The 19,232-nt window shown below is 35.3% G+C and overlaps 2 protein-coding genes across 2 annotated transcripts; both read right to left on the bottom strand.

Annotated features, from left to right (window-relative positions):
- Positions 1-2,564: 2,564 nt before the first annotated feature.
- LOC144293258 (olfactory receptor 4C3D-like) lies at positions 2,565-3,488 on the bottom strand. The gene has a single exon (XM_077864346.1). The coding sequence runs from the start codon at positions 3,486-3,488 to the stop codon at positions 2,565-2,567; it is 924 nt and encodes a 307-aa protein (XP_077720472.1).
- Positions 3,489-9,553: 6,065 nt separating this feature from the next.
- Positions 9,554-10,555, bottom strand: LOC144293257 (olfactory receptor 4C46-like). The gene has a single exon (XM_077864345.1). The coding sequence runs from the start codon at positions 10,553-10,555 to the stop codon at positions 9,623-9,625; it is 933 nt and encodes a 310-aa protein (XP_077720471.1). The 3' UTR covers positions 9,554-9,622.
- Between the last annotated feature and the right edge of the window lie 8,677 nt (positions 10,556-19,232).

Genomic DNA, 19,232 nt, shown 5'->3' with positions numbered 1-19,232 from the left:
GTGTCTAAAAGACTTCATATTGTTATTTAATCCTTATTCAGTCTCATTTTTTTGTATAAATGGTATAAAGATCTATTTATTCAAATTTATTACATTAAGAGCCTTAAAGTATGTAAAGCACTATCAAAATTTATGCATCCCAGTCTTCAATAAAAGTTAGCTCACTCTCTCACTTAATGCCTGATATTTTCACTGAATTAAAAGTCCATATAAACTGCTTCGTGCTGGGCGTGGAGACTGCTTAAGATTCTCTCCCTTTTAAAGAAAAAAATTCTCTCCCTCATCCTCTGCCTGTCCCATTCCTCACATGCGTGCTTACACTCCTTCTCGCTCTCAAATAAATAAATAAATAAATAAATAAATAAAGTCCATATAAACCAAAATATCCTTGTACAACAGATGCAAACATTATTTATCTTATTAATTTTCAGAGTAAATATACTTACTTCCATGTTGTTTTAAATATCTGAAATAATCAGATGGCATTTGACCTTCATGAGAGAATCTTGATGATGAGATTCTTTAAAAAGAAGTAATCTTAACACTCCTCAAAATTATTCACAAACCAGCAAGACTCCATCTCCTGAGAGCATTAGACCATCTTATGTTTCTCCTTTCAATTCCTATGGCTTCCAAGTTTCCTGTTGACAATTTATAATCTGTGCCTCTTTAACCTTCTCACATCAGATACTCCTAAAACACAATTGTTGTCCCTACCTTCCCTCTTCAAATATTCTCTTTTGTTTTAAGGTAGAAACAACATTTACTCAATACTTTTCCTAACTTTATCCCTTGTCTCATTATCTCCTATCTAACTGTCAAAATAAACCACTCATTATTTAGTCTGGATTCTGTTGAAATGTTTAATTCTCCACCAGCATTTGCAAACCTGATCATTTTTAATAGGTTAAGTGCTGCTATAACATCTCCCAGGCCTAGAATTTGTGAGAAAAGTTTCTGTCCCTTACAATTTAAGACAAACATGATAAGCTGGGATATGCAGTCACCCTCAAGAACAGTAAACCATGCTCTGGTATTACTATATGGTTAAATAAGAAATAGTTCCAGATGACCAGTAAGTTTGAGAAAGGGACATTTGTGAGAAGCAACACAGGTTGGAGTGCTATAATCAGAGAAACTTTGTTCCATAAAGCATTATGTAGTAATGAAGAATGACCTGATCTTTTCCGTGTGCACAGAGGAGCATTATTGCTTAAATATGTTTCTATATGTGAGACAAAGCTACATCAAATTTGACACCGTCTTTCTAGAAGAACACAGTGAATCATTAAGACTGCAGAAAAATTTCTCATCGATAGACATTAATATTTCAGAGAAATGTGTTTTATTTGAAAGAAAGTAGGACTAAGATCTGGAAGACCTGAATTTGAATTTTGTAGCCGAAACTCAGACTTGTGACCTGAGACAAGTAAATGAATAAACCTCTCTCCTCACTAATTTTCTTCTCTGTAAATTGAGGGCAGTAATATATAAATTGCCAATTTTGTACATAGATAAATCAGTAAGGTGAATATGCCTGATAAATAATAAAATGTTCATTTAATATAAATGTATGGGGATCCCTGGGTGGCGCAGCGGTTTGGCGCCTGCCTTTGGCCCAGGGCGCGATCCTCGAGACCCGGGATCGAATCCCGCGTCGGGCTCCCGGTGCATGGAGCCTGCTTCTTCCTCTGCCTGTGTCTCTACCTCTGTGTGTGTGTGTGTGTGTGTGTGACTATCATAAATAAATAAAAAAATTTTTTAAAAATTAATATAAATGTATGCATCACACCTCTGGAGCAAAAGCTTTTGAACCTAGTTGTATGCCTTTTTGTTGAGATCAAATAAAACAATATTTACTGTTGCTGATTCAAATGGCTTAAGTCTTGGTAAGGAAAAAGAAAAGAATTTTCTTTGTAGTTAAATAAAAATAAACCTGTGTCATAAGGATTTTTTTAAATAAGACCAAATTAAGAGTAGTTTCAAAATGTCTGGCTTATTTTTTTGTGTGTGTGCCAAAAAAAAAACCCAAACTACAAATAGGTTATGAATTTTTCCCTTCCTTTTGCAGATGTCCCTCCTTTTTCTCTGATACATTCATAGGGCTAAAATACATCAACAGTATTTCTTCTACTCCCTAACTGTCCCCTCCACATATATCTACCTAAAGATGTCTATTCTCTTGTTTGCTTTACCATAGGTGAAGACGAAAAAGTCCTATGGAAAAAAACAATTTCATCCAAGTAACATATGGATTAAAAATTTAGTAAAGTATCAGTAAGACTCTGGAGAAAAACATTCTAGAATAAGCAAACTAGGGAATTATAGTTGGTTTTCCATTCTTTTCCTCAACCTATGAACATTGAGGCTTTGGTAAAGTACATTAAAACTAGCAAAAGCACCTATCAAAGGCCCTAGCCACTGTTAAGTGCTTAATAAATGTCAGTATATGGGACTTTTTTTTTCGGTAGGTGATCTGCAAAATATCCATTTTCTTTCACACTTTATGACATATAATCTTCCCTATTTATACACATCGTCACTTGCTTGATATTATGAACAGCCTAAATTACTCTCTTCAACAGACTCCTCATGGCATTTTTCACCTCCGAGTTCCTCACTGTGTAAATGATAGGATTTAACATAGGAGTGAGGATTGCAAAGAACACAGTCACCAACTTATCCACAGGGTAGGTGACCACAGGACGCATGTAGGTGAAAATGCAAGGCACAAAAAAGAGTACAACTACAGTAAAGTGGGAGCAACAGGTCGAGAGGGCTTTGTGTCGACCTTCGGAGCCATGGGAGCTCAAGGAACTCAGGATGACTGTGTAGGAGATGAGCAGCATGGAAAAAATGAGCAAGCACATGGCCCCACTGTTGGCCGCTACCACCATTCCCAACCTGTAGGTGTCGCTGCAGGCAAGTTTCAGCAGGGGAAAGAGATCACACATAAAGTGGTCGATGACATTGGGGCCACAGAAGGGTAGGTTGACCATGAAAAGGATCTGCACAGTGGCATGCAGGATCCCCCCTATCCAGGCCACTACCACTAGAAGCTGACAGAGTCCGTGTCGCATGATGGTCATGTAGTGAAGGGGCTTGCAGATGGCCACATAGCGATCATAGGCCATGACAATGAGGAGGATGATCTCGGATCCTCCCAGAAAGTGCTCCACGAAGAGCTGAGTCAAGCAGCCACCCAAGGAGATGGTTCTCCTCTGGTACAGCAGGTCGATGATCATTTTGGGGGTGGTCACAGAGGTGTAGGAGGCATCTATAAAGGACAAGTAAGTGAGAAAGAAATACATGGGAGCTGAAAGTGTGGAGCTGAGGGAGATGGTTAGGACAATGAGCAGATTGGCCAGCACAGTAAATAGAAAAATGAACAAGAAGACCACAAAGAATATTTTCTGCAAGTGTGGATTCTGAGTGAGTCCCAAGAGAATAAATTCAGTCACATTGTTGGGAGGTGTGAAGTGATCCATTCAGGAAGTAACACCCTCTTGGGGCCTGAATTCCCTACAAAGGGATAAAGAGAGATACCTATTACCCATGAAAGGATTGTAGTCTGAATTTCAAAGTACAAAAACAGTCACCATAACTGTGGAGCATGTCCTGGGCACTCCTTGCCTCAACATTTGTTTTCATTCTTCCTTACCTTCCTTCACAGTGCTTTCCATCTCCTCGGAAACCTTGTACCTATCACATGTAAACACCCATAGGGCAACCTGTGGTGTGTAAATTTACTGAGAAAACACTGGACTACCAACACAAGATTGGGATTTTCCTGGTTCCTGCTCTATGTGACTTTGCTAAGTCATGTCAGCATACCATGCTTCTAACCCCTCCTTTGTGTCTGGGAGCTTACTTACTGTTAACTCTCATACGTAATTTGTAAAGTAAGAATTATTCCCTCTTCCAGGAGAATTTACATTTAACCCTCAGCTCTAACTGTGGAAAGTAAGACATGGTCAATAAGGATCTATCATAAGCAGGTGGTTTAAAACAGGAAATGTATAAGCCATTGGGGGCACACCCTCCCTGGTACCTACCATAATATATACATGCTGTTCCTGTGTTTCTTCACTGTGTCTACCACAGTGTCTGACACAATGTCTGCCATGTCTAGTGCCTGTTAGGTAATGAACAAATGCTTGGTGAATTGCCATGCTTCCTGCATCTCCACAGGTAAAAAAACACTCATTTCCCAAGCCCGTAAACCTGAGAAGCCAAACACTCTTGTCCTTTCACTCTGTTTTTACTCTCTAGTTTATGGGAAACATAAATAGACTTCTGAAAAAAGAAAGCTGCATTCTAGTTTAATAGTTTCTGACACGGTTTATAGGATGAGTATGAAAATATTAATTCCTTCTAGGAAACACTATGTTACTGATCATTTCACTTTCAAGATTATTATGGTGTTTGCTAATTAATATTTTTTATTCTTCAACATTCTGTTCCGCATACAGTTTAACATAACCACATTCAGTAAATCGACAGCTTCAGTAGAACAGGATAAAAACTCCTGGATGGATGTTCAATACATAAACATATATCAAGCAAAGGACACCCTTATTTTAAAAGTTTTAAAAATAGAAATTTAATGTGGAGAACAGAAAGAAATAGTCTGTTAGTTAAGATAGATAACGTACTATATATATATATATATATATATGTACACATACATATATACACACAAATACATAAAATCTCTACTTATTATAAGTGCCTAATACAAACCCTTAACCCTGAAACCCTGAACATTTCCTATGTATATAAATGTATGTTTGTCTGCATAAAGTCACAAAAAATGTTCCTGTTTAAATGCCTTTAATAATCCTTTCCCTGGGATCCCTGGGTGGCGCAGCGGTTTGGCGCCTGCCTTTGGCCCGGGGCACGATCCTGGAGACGTGGGATCGAATCCCACGTCGGGCTCCCGGTGCATGGAGCCTGCTTCTCCCTCTGCCTGTGTCTCTGCCTCTCTCTCTCTCTCTGTGACTATCATAAATAAATAAAAATTAAAAAAAATTAAAAAAATAATAATAATCCTTTCCCTAACGCTTTATTACCAGCAGCAGTGCATTTATTCATGAGGTCCCGCCACTCCTTTATGTTTTTCCTATATGCATTCTCATGCTTTCTTTTCCCAACCTCCCATCGCATCCATCACCCACCATTCCTGGTTGCAGGGTATTGCATTACTAGCAGAATGAGGAAATTTGAGGACATACATATTTCCCTTTAAAGGAAGCAAAGAAGAAAATATAAATATATGAAATGTATTCTTCAAGAAAATATTTCTTTTCTTTGCAAAGAGTTTTGTCAATTATCCAAAATGAAAATTTTACTCGTGTGAAAACCAAGTGCAGCAGCTTCATTACATTCACTTATTCTGAGGTGCACTTCCCCAACAGATCCAGAAAAGAGTATAGTGTACATAAGGTAAGAATAAGAATAAGATGTAATTAATGAGTGATTTAGAAATAGCTACAAAGAAATAGAAATTATTTTTCTTTTATTTGACTCCACTATATTCTTTCTAGGCATCGAATCCAAAGAAAACTATTTTTAAAAGAGAAAATTCATTGTGTACAAATATCTTCAACACAATTATTAAGAGCTGTGGAAAATTAGAAACTGCATACAATGTCCAACATTAGAGAAATGGATAAGTAAAATATAGTGCACCTCTTTGGATAATGTGTCATTTTTAACAGAGATGTCTTTAAAAATTGCACAATACCAAAGCAAAGAATATCATGTTGTAATAATAGGTGGGGGAAAATTCGGATGCAAATTTGAATACATAATAGGAGTCTAATTTAAATATATATCAATAAGGAAAAATACCCCCAAAATATTTTTACTTCTAAATTGGCAGTATTTTAGTTGCTTCTGTCTTTTGTGATGCTTGACTTGCTAAAGAGATTTAAACCTCAGATTGGTAGAGTGTGAGAGGTGATTACAGTGATTTGTAAGACCCATTTAAACCTGAGATTCTATAATTATATGATTTTCTGGGAGAAAAAAAATGATCTCACCTATGAACTTGTCTAACACAGCTTCATGCCAGGGTCCCAGGCACCTGTTAGTTCACTGAGGAGTAAGTAAGGCTGTAAGATTGAAAATACCAACTGGCCCAGCTCCGTCAAGTGTCTTTGTTGATTTATAAATGGCACCTTTCTCTTCATCCTCACAGGCACGACCACATACCCTATTTGTAGGCACATTCGGGGAAGTTTATTAGCTGTGACTAATGAGGCCTCAGGGATATGTCACCTTCATTACTAGATTTTGCCAACAACCCAATTATTTCACATAACTTAACTGAACATCAGAGGAGTTTTATAGCATCTATCTTAAATTTTAATTCCTTCTTTTAATCTGAATTTGTATACTTGATAAAAATGAGTTTAATACAGAGTCTGGATATTTGGTATTGTATAAGTTAAATATTTAGGGGGATAACTATCTGATTTTTTTTATTTTTCTTTTCTTTCTTTGATGTTTTTTAATTTTTTTTATTTTTCATTATAATATTCTGTTTCTTTGATTGATCTACCATTCATGGTGAAAATTTCTAAATATTACTTAAAGATGTACATTAAGTGATAGTTATTAACCCTATTATAACATTGGCACTGCACACCGCTAAAGCTTACTGTACTTCTTCAAAGTGGTTGTTTCTTGTGTTAATTCTGAAATTAGATTAACGTGATAATAATGAAAATAATTCCATTCTTGAAATACATTCAGAGATAGTAAAATGCATTTATTTCAGTCATTTAAATTTAATCTCATAATATACCTATGAAATAGAAAAGGACTATGCATCCGTATTCACAATTTATAACAAGGAAATATAAGACAGGAATTGAGAATGCCATTTTCCAGGGCAAAAAAATAAGCCAGGCCTCTAAATCCTGGGCCAGAATCCTTATCCCTAAATTATTGTTTTACAACTAAAGTGTCATGACACTTTTATATGCTGCCACCAACTGTGAGGCATATTCCAATTATCTATTAAAAGAAATAAGTATCAATTTTTGAAATGATTTTTAAACAAATTTAATTCAATTCTGAAATATTCCCATATAAAACCACACTCAGTCATATTCAAACATGCTTTCTTTATTAAGAAGGAAAAGAAATTGTACATAACTCTGCATTGACCCAAGAGAATGTGATCACTGTGAGTAACATGTGTCATGAGGGAAAACAGTTTAAGATGACTAAGACTAACTAATCCTGGTTTGATAGACACTGAGTGTCATAGTGCCATGATGATATTTGTGATGGCAGATGCCAAAGAAAATTTGAATGAGGATCTGAAACTAAAGAGCTATATGAAACATGAATTTTCCTGAAGTGTCATCTGTGAAAATGTCCTCAACTTATCTTTCAACTCTTGAATGAAAGCCAGAGTCAGATAAGAGAATTAAAATGTACTTAAAAGCTCATAATGTCCAGCATCATGGAAGATTGCAACCCAATCACTTTGTCCATTAAGTGGTCATCCAGCCTCTACTTAGCTACAGTGGTTGGTAGAGAAATTGTATTAGAATCCCTGTATCTATTTAGTCTAGCTCCCTAAGGCCTAGAGTACCATGAAATAAAATAAGAACCGAGTTAAATCTAAATCACTGAGGATTGTCTATGAAAGTAATTTTTCAAAGAGAAGTTCCTGGAGCTATATACCAGGACATCTGTTTCCAGAATATAAATCCAAAGACAGAGTGGCTGAAAATCCTAGAAAGACAGCAACACAGAATTTCAAACTAGAAAGGTAAACTGGAATGAAAGAAGAAATTAAATATAGATCATATCACGGTTGGTCAAAAACTAGTTGAGGTATGGTTTGTTTGATGGGTTCATGGACTAATTTCACAAAAATCAGATACCTTGCCAATATGTTCTTTTTATGGGCATTTTCATACATTTCAGTAGGGGAAGGAATATGCTCTCAAATTAGCAGAACTCATATTACCTTAGACCAACCCATAGACCTTTTCAGCCCAGAAGGACATCTTCTAAGTTGTTTACTAGAAATGGAAAAATTGGGGGACATGAGCTGTGGTCTCATAACTCTTCCAATCTTACTTCCTCTAATTGAGATAGAAGTGAATATAACAGTATTTATAATAATAAAATACTGGCATGGGCAGAATCACAGAACTTGGAAATACCTTCTTAATTGACTCAGGTAAACTACTGGTAGAAATGGGAGAGTTGTTTTGTGTCATGGAATGGAATGATGGTACAGTAAGAAATAAGACCATGTCTTCTGATCCTGAAGCTGATGTTTCTACTCTACATTTTTATAAGCATAATATGCTTGTTAAATATTGTTACATCATGGAATCAATTGATTTTTTTCAATAAAATATATGGTACTCATGAGGCGGGAGCCTGGATTTTTCTGTCAAAAGAGGAAGCTTTCAGCATATCTATGACATACATATACATTTGTATTTTGGTAACAGACTTCATTTTTTTTAAACAAACTTTACTTTTGAAAAGAGCCAGAATTGATTCACAATAAGGTGATATAAGTTAACTGTATAGCTGAGCAATACTTTCTCTGTCAACTGTAATGATTCCTGTTTTTTTCATATCCCTTATAAATGATCTTCTAAAGCAATTTCCAAAGAGATTCTAGATTCAAGGAGCTAAAAGTAAAGCCACTTTTAAAAAAAAAAAAGCCACCTTTTTAATAGTAAAATTTTTTCACAAATATGTTTTACTGTGTTTTTGAAAAACACTTGCCTTTGATTGTACTAATAATTGTTATTCTAATGAAGTGTCACACCATACGGCATATAATAAAAAGTATTTTTATAGACCAAACTATAATCAAATACCAGTTTCAGCCCCCTTCTTATTCTCCATCCTGAGCCTTTCTTACTCTCCATCCTGTGAAAAGATCACATCCTGGACTCACGGCTGACTTACATGTTCTAGGATTTAGTTATTTAACCCTTCTTATTTTCACTTTTTTTTTCTGTAAAATAAAAACACTAGAATTCAATTTTATAAGTTGTAAACACATGAAGACACTTCAAAAATTTCACATCAGCTTAAATACAATTAATTTTTATAATTCCTGACAACTTTTATTCAACAGAAGAAATCCAATATGATTTTAAATATTAAGTATATCAAATGTGTGCAAAAGGGTATTGACAAGTATCTTCTTTCTAAATTATATTCCACACTGTCCTATATGCCAGTAGGCAATACAGCTTTCTGAGTACCAACTGCTTATACACAAAAGCCATCATACAACTCTATAATTAGAAAAGCACACTTTTAAGTTTGTTACAAAACAGAAAATGTTCTGATGAAATGCTGCCTTTTTTTTTCTAGTACTCTTTAAAATAATTGAAAGAGCATCAGATTTGGTTTTAGAAAAATCTAGATCTGCACACTAGCTTTGGCATTGGGCTAGTTATTTAATGTTTTTGAATTTCATTTTCCTTCATATGTAAAACAGCAATAATCATAATACCTAACTTGCAGAGGTGTTGCACCCCTGGAGAGGTATGGGAAGGGCAATGAAAAGGTAATAAAATTTTTAAAAATGTAAAGATCACGATAGAAATAAAATCTTTGTATTAAGTCATTTATTATCTGAAATTGCATTCCTGGTTAATAACATTCTCATGGCATTTTTTACCTCTGTATTCCTTACTGTGTAGATGACAGGGTTTAACATGGGGGTAACAAGAGTATAGAATACAGCTATGGCTTTATCCATTGGAAAAGTAGCTACTGGTCGCAGATACATAAAAATACAGGGCACAAAGAACAAGACAACAACTGTGATGTGAGAGCTACAGGTAGAGAGGGCCTTTTTCTTCCCCACAGAACTGTGAGTCTTCAAGGAGCACAGGATGACCACATAGGATATCAATAACATCACAAAGGTGATCACAGAAATTGCTCCACCATTGGCAGCAACCAAGAAACCAACAAAGAAAGTGTCAGTGCAGGCAAGTTGTATCAGGGGGAAAATGTCACACATGAAGTGATCCATGATGTTGGGACCACAGAAGGGGAGCCAGAAAGTAATGAGAATCTGTCCAATGGAGTGGAGAAAACCCACTACCCAACACATCCCCACGAAGAGGCAGCATGTGTGATGGTTCATGATGGTCACATAGTGCAGAGGTCTACAGATGGCCACATAGCGGTCATAGGCCATGACTACAAGGAGGACAATCTCTGAAGCTCCTAAGAAATGTTCTACAAAGAGCTGTGTCATGCAGCCACTAAAGGAAACAGATTTTGAATCAAAGAGCAGATCAGCTAGCATTTTAGGAATTATGGAAGAGGAATAACATGCATCTATCAGAGACAAAAAGGCCAGGAAGAAATACATTGGGGAGTCCAAAGTCTGGCTGCGGATTATAGTAACCACAATGAGCAGGTTGCCTGAGACAGTGACAATGTAGGTGACAAGTAACACCAAAAATAGAATTCTCTGCATCTGAGGATTCTGGGTAAGTCCCATTAGAATGAATACAGTTACATTCATCCTTTCTTCTTTCATTTCAATGCTGATGAAGAATACAAGAATGGAGAATTAACCTGTAAAGACAATTTTCAAGAGCAAGGTGATAAGAACTTTATATTTTGGGTTTTTAGATAAGCCCAAAGCTTTTTAATAGTATAAGCTATTTTTTTCATGGTATGCCAAATGGAAGAAACACGCTTTTTCTATTTTATAAAAAGGTGAATTTTTGAAGCTAAATCATTTCTTACAAGGATGCAAAAAAAATTCTCTTTCAACAAATGGTCTTGGACCCTTTGCTAGAGGACATCCAGACACAGGGAGCTCAACATATAATAAGTCTGATTGCTTCTCAGCCAGTAAGAAATGTTAAAAACTCTTCTTTTTTTTTTTAAAGAAACCTATTTGTACAACTGTTGGTTTGGTTTCACACATGGTTGATACACAGATTAAGTCTAGTTCGTGCTCTTTTCCATTTAAAGTCCTTTAAATAAGTAGCCAGAGTCAGACCTGTCTCTGTTCTCCACTTTATCTCCAGCCCTTGGTTCAGTGTCTGACTCATAATGGTGTTCAGTAAGTATTAAATGAATAAATAAGTTAGAAGACTCCTTACTTCTCCTGTGTTTTCCTTTTTCCAGTTAATTCCAAAAATTACAGTGTTTATTCTCTTACTAAGGGGAAAAAATGGAACATGACTAGACATATTCCTTCTACCCCTTTAGATCTACACTCAAAGTGTCTACCCTGGGCGCTGCTTTCCCTTGTCCACTTCAGCCAGATTTCTTGCCTTCTGGCCAATAGGTGGTACCAGCTGAATGTAAGAAGGCAGGTGAGAAGAAATGGATCTTAGGATAGTTATCGTCCTGGTTCCCTCGGTGGTTTGTCAATCACTGGGTGACTAACTAGCAGAGCTCTTGGGGTTGGACCTTCTGGGTTCCTGTGATCACTCTTTCCCCTTGCTCTCTCAGGTCCAACTGTGGTAATGGCCTTATCATCCCTTATTGGGTTCCCTTAACCCAACCTATAAATTGGTAAGTATACATAATTAAACTCTTTTTAATCTCTCATTTTAGGGGTACCTGGGTAGCTCAGGTCATGATCCCAGGGTCCTAGGATCCAGTCTGGCATCAGGCTCCTCGCAGGGAGTCTGCTTCTCCCTCTGCCTATGTCTCTGCCTCTCCCTGTGTATCTCTCATGAATAAATAAATAAAATCTTAAAAAAAAAAAAAAGCTCTCATTTTAAGTATGTTGTCTCAGGACTCCGATGGACACAGAAAATTTATGTTCTTTCTTTTTCAAAAAATAAAAATAAAAATAAATGAGGAAATAGCTTACCCTTTATATAAGTTTATTTTATTTATAAAGCATCTGTAATTAATGAGGAAACTGGTAAGATTATAATCAGCCTAAAGGAAAATCCAAAATGCCACCCTTACATTATTCAATCAGGGATGTATAATTGATTTACAAATTAAATGCAAAACTGACTTTATCTGTAATGGTCAGGGAAATTAATCAACCTTTCACCAAACAACATTTGCATTTTTATGGACCAGAGTTGTAGTGCTATTATCAGTTTTATACATTTAAAGAGTTGTAAAATAGCTGAAGGCAATAAAAGACATAAATCCCATAGAATCATATAATCCCAGAGAGTGCCATAGATAACACATAGACTTCCACTGAAGATGTCTAGTAATCTTTATGTTACATTTCTGTTTTACACAATATTTTTTGTCAAAAATGAACTTTATTTATTTCATTTTTTATTTAAATTCAATTAGCCAACATATAAGTAGATAATTTCAGATGTAATGTTTAATAATTTATCAGTTGTGTATAACACCCAGTGCTCATCAAATTACAAGCCCTTCTTAATGCCCATCACCCAATTACCCCATCCCCCAACCCACCTCCCCTCCAACAACCCACTGTTTTCTATACTTAAGAGTCTCTCATGGTATTTCTCCCTCTCTGATGACTTCCCATTTAGTTTTCCCTCTCTTACCCTATGTATTTCTTTTAGGGGCACCTGGGTGGCCCAGTGGTTGATCGTCTGCCTTTGGCTCAGGTCGTGATTCCGGGGTCCTGGGATTGAGTCCCACACTGGGCTCCCTGCGTGGAGCCTGCTTCTCCCCCTGGCTATGTCTCTGCTTCTCTCTCTGTGTCTCTCATGAGTAAATAAATAAAACCTTTAAAAAAATGAGCAAGTATAGAAGAAGACTAGTTAGAAGGTTATTGAAATAAGCCAACCAAATTGTGATGGTGATTTGGACCTGGATGGTAGTAGTAGAGGTGAATGTATTATAAAGGGATAAAATTAGATACAGTAGAATTTGATGAGGAATTTAACATAGATTTAAAGAGAGAAAAGAGTAAAAATTACTCCAAAGTGTTTTGGACAACATCATCTAAAGATAGTGTTGTCATTTACTGAGACAATGTCATGTCTAGATGTCACCACTAACACAGGTAACATTTGCTTGTGTGTTTATCAAGTGCCAGACATATTTAATCTTTATATCAACAGTGAGGTCAGACGCTGCTATCATCTTTATTTAACAGATGAAATAATGAAGAATTAGAAAGGGTAAGGAAGCTGTTCAATGTAAGTCAGTAGGCTGTGACTCTGGCCTTACACTGAAATAAAGAGCAAAGATAATTGTATAAAATTCTTTTAACCTCTAAAATTCTTCACTGTTTACTATAAAATGAAGATACACAACTTAAAGGATATCTGTGAGAGCAGAGGCACTACTAGGTCAGTAACTGACACAAAGTAGATACAAAAGGTGACATTTGACTATGACTATTAATATAGTGTTCTTTCTATGAGGTTGTATCTATACCTTCCAAAGCAATGAATTATTTAAAAAAAGAATGTGAATATTTGTCTATTATTTGCATAGTTTTTAACTACATAGCATGAATCTTTCTTTACCAAAGTGACTGCTTGTAAGCTATTTCACACACACACACACACACACACACACTCCTTATGCATTAGATTCATTAGTCTCGGCGTTAAAAGCAGTGTTTGTCACACAATTACAGTTTGAAAGTGAATGTCAAATTCCAACAAAAAGAAATAGATTTCTTGCAAGTGTTGTCATTCACAGATACTCTCCCCTTTGAACTCATTCTTTCCTACCTTTTATCTCAGCACTCTCCCTCCCCACCCCAAAAAAAAAAAAAAAGGATCTCTACTGGTCCCCTGCTCCTCATCCCCTTTTCATGCCTCCAGATTTTGTTTTTCTAGACTTATCTTTTAACCTTTAATGGTATATAATCAAAGAGCAAATAATATTTCTCCCCTTATGATCCCAGAAAGTACTGCTTCAGTCCCTTCTGAAAAAGGACTGGTGAGAATAATCCAGTAAAAGAATAGGTACCAAGAGGGCCAGGAAATGTGAAGAGACTTACCTATGCTTATCAATATTGCAAGTGATAATATGGAAACTAGGATGGCTATATTGTAAGACTCTAACCAGCCTCCTTTTCACAGCCCCTAGGCTGAAAAAATAAAGATCTATAACAGATATTATCACCATAGCTGAGTTAAATTAAGGAAGGAATTTTTTTTTTCTGTGTAAATCTGTGTGGGCCAAAGATAGAGAGAATCCAATCTTTTAAAACTCCAATGTTTTATCTCTCACAAACATGGTTGTTTGGGTGCCTGGCTTACTCTTGCAATTAAATCATCTAAACATTAGCACCTAAACATTAGCATCTAAAAATTACTACCCAAATTTTCATTGATTCACGTTAAGTCCCTAATATGTGGCTTGAAGGGGGTCTACAAGGAGAGATACAAAGACATGAGCCTGCTCTGAAAGAGCTCCTCATCTATGATATGGACAACCAACATTCTAATGAAAAAGAGAGAAAACGTTCAAAGGGTCAGAGAACTGCACTTCAATGTAGACAGGCCATATAACCAAATGTGAATACCCAGGAAGATGGAGCATTGGATCGTGTCATTGTGACTAGTACACAGAGTTAGGCACTTCAAGATTTTGCACTAAAGATTAAGTGAATACTTAAAGTAGGGAATAGAATTCTAAATATCTAATCTTGAAAGAACTGTTTATTTTCTATCACTTCATGAAGCAAAGGAGTATTATTTCTTGTGTAGAGATTAAAATTTTGGAAACAATGAGGTTCCAGTTATTTACTATATTTTATCAAATAAAATCATCTCAACTCTTGGGGAGAGAAATCTTTTGCTTTGATTGCTTTCAAATGTGATATCAGAAGCCACATCTTCAACCAGTAACCATGAGGTTTTCACTAGCCTCTCTCATGCAATAAATAACACATATATAACAACCAAAAGTGCCTCTCCCAGCAGTATTCTCCCTTATTAAGAACCAAACTACATAGGAATCAAAACAAGAAAGGTCTACTACACAATCAATGAATAAAAGCTAAAAGTCATTTCAGTGCATTTAAATAAGGTACCCCGTTTTGCCTTCAGGAATTAAAGAAACATTTCTCCAAAATCTTTCAACTCAAAGAAATACGCTCAGTTACCATAGTGTTAAATGTTATACTCTTATTAGAAAGAGTATAGGTATAAATTGTACCTATAAAGGTATAGGTACAATTATTTAAAATTATTCATAAAAAAATGCAGAAAGTAAATAGAACAAAAGCAGTCTTACTTTATAGGTTTATTGTAATGCTGAAACTATTTTTTTCTTTTTTTACCTATTTGTATTTTATATTTTTTTAATCATGATTATGTGTCATTCTAATTTTAGAGAAGATACTTTTAAAAGAAATTTTAATACTATTTTGAACGTCCCAATAGCTTTTCCTCATCTCTATTTTTATTTTTGTGGTCTCAGAAATATTAAAGTTCTGAGATGGTTAAGGACTAAGGAAATTAAGCTTACTTTTAAGACATGTGAATTATTTGGTAATTATAAAGTTCTGTGTGAAGGTTGGCCATTATTATTATAAGTAATAATCAAAAATTGGTATTGATTTCATATGTGCTTTCATATGTGCTAGGCATTATGGAAAAAATGTAAATTATCTCATTTAATATTTTTTTAGAAAGAGTTATATGTGGTGGAAATGCTCCTCCTTTTACAGAAAGGAAAACTGAGACATGGAAAAGGAAAACTTCGTACCCTAGGATATATAGTTAATGAGGAACAGACCTAAAGATATAATTCAAGTTCATCTGGCCTCAAGTCCTGATTTTTACGTTAGCCCCACATTACCTCCCATGTGAAAACTTACTAAGATAGGTAGTATGATCCTTCATTAACAACCATCTTTCAACAAAGGCTTTAAGAAGACTGATTTTCATTCTAAGTTGTGGAGACATTAACAAATAGATTCAAAAAAACACTTGGGAATTTGAAATATATCAACTTCTTCCTTTGAGAATTCTCTTAGGAGAATTTGGAATTACTATTACCTATTTACTTTGTCAAGTCAGTTAATAACATATTACTGTCCCTTTCCATTTCTAATTTGCTCTACATTCACTATCAAAGGAAGGTATCAAGTACATTATTTATAATCTCTCATATTCAATCTCAGAATAACTCTAAAGAATGAATACATTATTCCCAACTCATAGATAGAAAAACTGAGGCTTAGAATGATTTCTTTTATTTTTCCAGGATGGTGTAACTAGTAAGTGGTAGAATCAAAATGAGTTTCTACTATTTCAGTTCCACAATGTTCTCTGCCTAATTTTAGAGCTCTCCACAATCAAAAGTCCCTAGAAAGTGTTTTCTGTGTGTAACTATAAGAAGAATACTAATCTTGGATTTCATATTATATTCTGAGAGTTTTCTGAAAATTCAAGCACAGAGGGGCTAGAATTTGGTCAGTCAGTAATCTTAGGCATTGGGGATTGAATTAATTATTGAAAAGTACTTAATCCATACTTTTTATTTTCCATGTGAAGAAACTGAGATCCAGGGATGGAAAGAAATATTCCCAAATTACACATTCAGATAGTGACAAATTAAGGATAAAAATTTAGTCTTCTTATAACTCAACCTACTTATCTTTTACCTACATGGCATAGCTGATATTCTCATTTGTTGAGAGTAATTCAAACAAGACATTTTTGGCTTGCCTAATTTATTTCTTTTTCAGGAACCCACTGAATGTCTTTGGATTTATATTGGTTTAATCATCTACAGTAAATGGAACAGAGTTCTCAATTTTAAAAAATTTAGTAGGAGTTACAAAGAGGACACTTTGGAGCTCCAAAACCATATCGGAAACCATAGGAGAAAACACTTGGCATATATACAGAACGAAAAGCCTTAAAAGGAGTGAGCCACAAACAACAAAATAAATCTTGGAATGAAGTGTTTTAACAGAGGGAATGTACAATGGCATCACATATTTCCACAAGGTCTAGAGACCCTCCAATGTCTCTTGCTCAGCACTCTCAAGTCTGATCTAATTTATTTAAGCTTCCATTTTCCACACATATTTAGAATTTGCATTTTATTCCCAAGCCAAACAAGTAAATTAAATGGGAATGTAGTTAAGTCTCACTCCCTGTGTCCATCGAATCTCTTTGGTAGTCCAAGGATATGCTTACTGCTTTTTGCTTACTATTTTGAAGAGGAAAATTAGTTCTAAATAGTTCTACTCAGTCCTTCATTCCATAAAACTATACTCCAGGGACTAATGATCCAAAATGGAAATGTACTCCTAGAGAATACATGTAGTCTGTAGTCTAATAATGGATGCAGAACTGGCCCACTATGATAGCTTTGAGTCAATATTCTTTCACTTTCCATCTGCTTTCTGACCACTAGACCACAGTGGCATTCTGTGCATTGGTTTGCAACATATTTCTAGTATCTCCAGAAATATTTGTGTATTTTTCTTTTTCCAGAGCACAGTTACCCTAGCAAATGGTCTCAGATGCCTTAGAGAAAGATACACACCCCTTAATTTTGGTGGCATCATGGAGTATTTATTCAAAGATTTGTGATGATTCACTCATTTAAAAAGTGCTAGTTTTAGAAATTTTTCATATCTGGTGATTGGATGAGAAGCTACAATCTTCCTGAATTGAATTATGGTAATTCAATTCAAGGCTTTATTCACCAAATCTAGATTATTTATCATCATCATCATCATGAATCTATTTCTACTGTCATAACAAAATACTACAGACTGAGAGGCTTAAACAGACATTGATTTTCCCAAGTCTTGGAGGCTGGAGTCCAAGATCTAGGTCGCAACAGGGTTGGTTTCTAGTGAGGTCTCTGTTCTGGGTTTGTAGATGGTCCACCTTCTCCCACTATACTCATATGGCTTCTCTTCTGTGCACACATTTGAGGGAGTGAACTCTACTGTTCCTTCCTCTCCTTACAAGGACACATCCTATCATATGATCTCCTATCATATTAGGGCCACATCCTCCTTACGATCTCAAGGAATACCAGTTGTTCTAGTCCCCACTGTTCAAGACTTGCAGGCTTAGGTACAAGACATGTGACTGGAGAAACTTCTCAGATGACCTCAGGCTCAGCCAATTGCTGCCTGCAATCTCAGGAGAGACCCTGAACAGAAGTACCTCTCTGAACTGCTCCCAAATTCATTACTCACTGAAACTATCTGAAGCAATAAAGTGATTGCTGGTATTTTCAGCCACTAAATTTTGGGGTGATTTTTTTATGTTACAATAGTAAACTGAAACATTGCAGTAATCTAGGTACTGTATTACTGTTCATGGATCAACTAATTGAACAATATATAAAGCTAAGAAATAGAAGAATAGATATATGGATTTTTTATATATGAAGGTGGAGGTGTTGCAGCATGGTGGGAAATTCAAGGGTTATTCAATAAATGTGCTGGGAACATTTATTCTTAGAATAAAAAGGAAACTATATTTCTACCTCACACCATACCTGAAAATGTATATCCTATATGGGTCAAAGATGTAAATGTAAGAAGCAAAACTTTAACACTTATATATATATATATATCATATATATATATCATATATATATATATCATATATATATCATATATATATAATCAGTATATATATGATATATATATATATATCATATATATATAATCAGTACAAGGAAAGAACTTAAGAAGTATATGCACACATCTTTCATCCTGAATCAGGCTTCTTCATCTCTGCATCACAGCTTAGGTGGTGAATCCTTGATCCCAACAGAGTTCACACCAGTATCCAGGTGTCAGTTCCTTTTATACTGGTAATTTTGAAGCATTTCCACTATATTGGATTCCTTTCTGATTAAAATACCTAGATTACATTTTATTTCTTCATTGAAGAACAAATGAAAATTCATGTCTAGCATTTATTCAATACATGTTAAACAAATGGAAGCATTAATATTGCTAAGTACACTAACGGGATCCAATTATAAATTGAAAGAAGGATGAGGGCAAAAAATACCAATTTCATGTCCAATCCATGTTATGGGTTGACCTCTCAACAAGGTAATGTGTAATGCAAGGGCCTTGAAAAACGATCTTCATAATACAGGAATCAACCTCCAAAACTTCTGTAGAGCAATTGTAAACAGAAATGGTACCTTTGACTTCTCACTTAAGTCAAGAACACAAAGTTTACAGAGAATGAGAAAGGCATTCATATGTAAAACAAAGCACATTCCCAAAAGGTTTAACATTTATTGCAATTTTTAAAAAAGTATACCCAGAGAATAGAATTTGATGTAGGCAG

The sequence above is a fragment of the Canis aureus genome, chromosome 21 (genome assembly GCF_053574225.1).
Source record: "Canis aureus isolate CA01 chromosome 21, VMU_Caureus_v.1.0, whole genome shotgun sequence".
Classification (NCBI taxonomy): Eukaryota; Metazoa; Chordata; class Mammalia; order Carnivora; family Canidae; genus Canis; species Canis aureus.
The sequence above is the reverse complement of the archived record's forward strand: the minus strand, read 5'-3'. Positions and strand labels throughout refer to the sequence as shown.

Bases quoted from the DNA above. Each gene is read 5' to 3' on its own strand.
- LOC144293257 (XM_077864345.1), bottom strand. From the start codon at position 10,555: ATGAAAGAAGAAAGGATGAATGTAACTGTATTCATTCTAATGGGACTT.
- LOC144293258 (XM_077864346.1), bottom strand. From the start codon at position 3,488: ATGGATCACTTCACACCTCCCAACAATGTGACTGAATTTATTCTCTTG.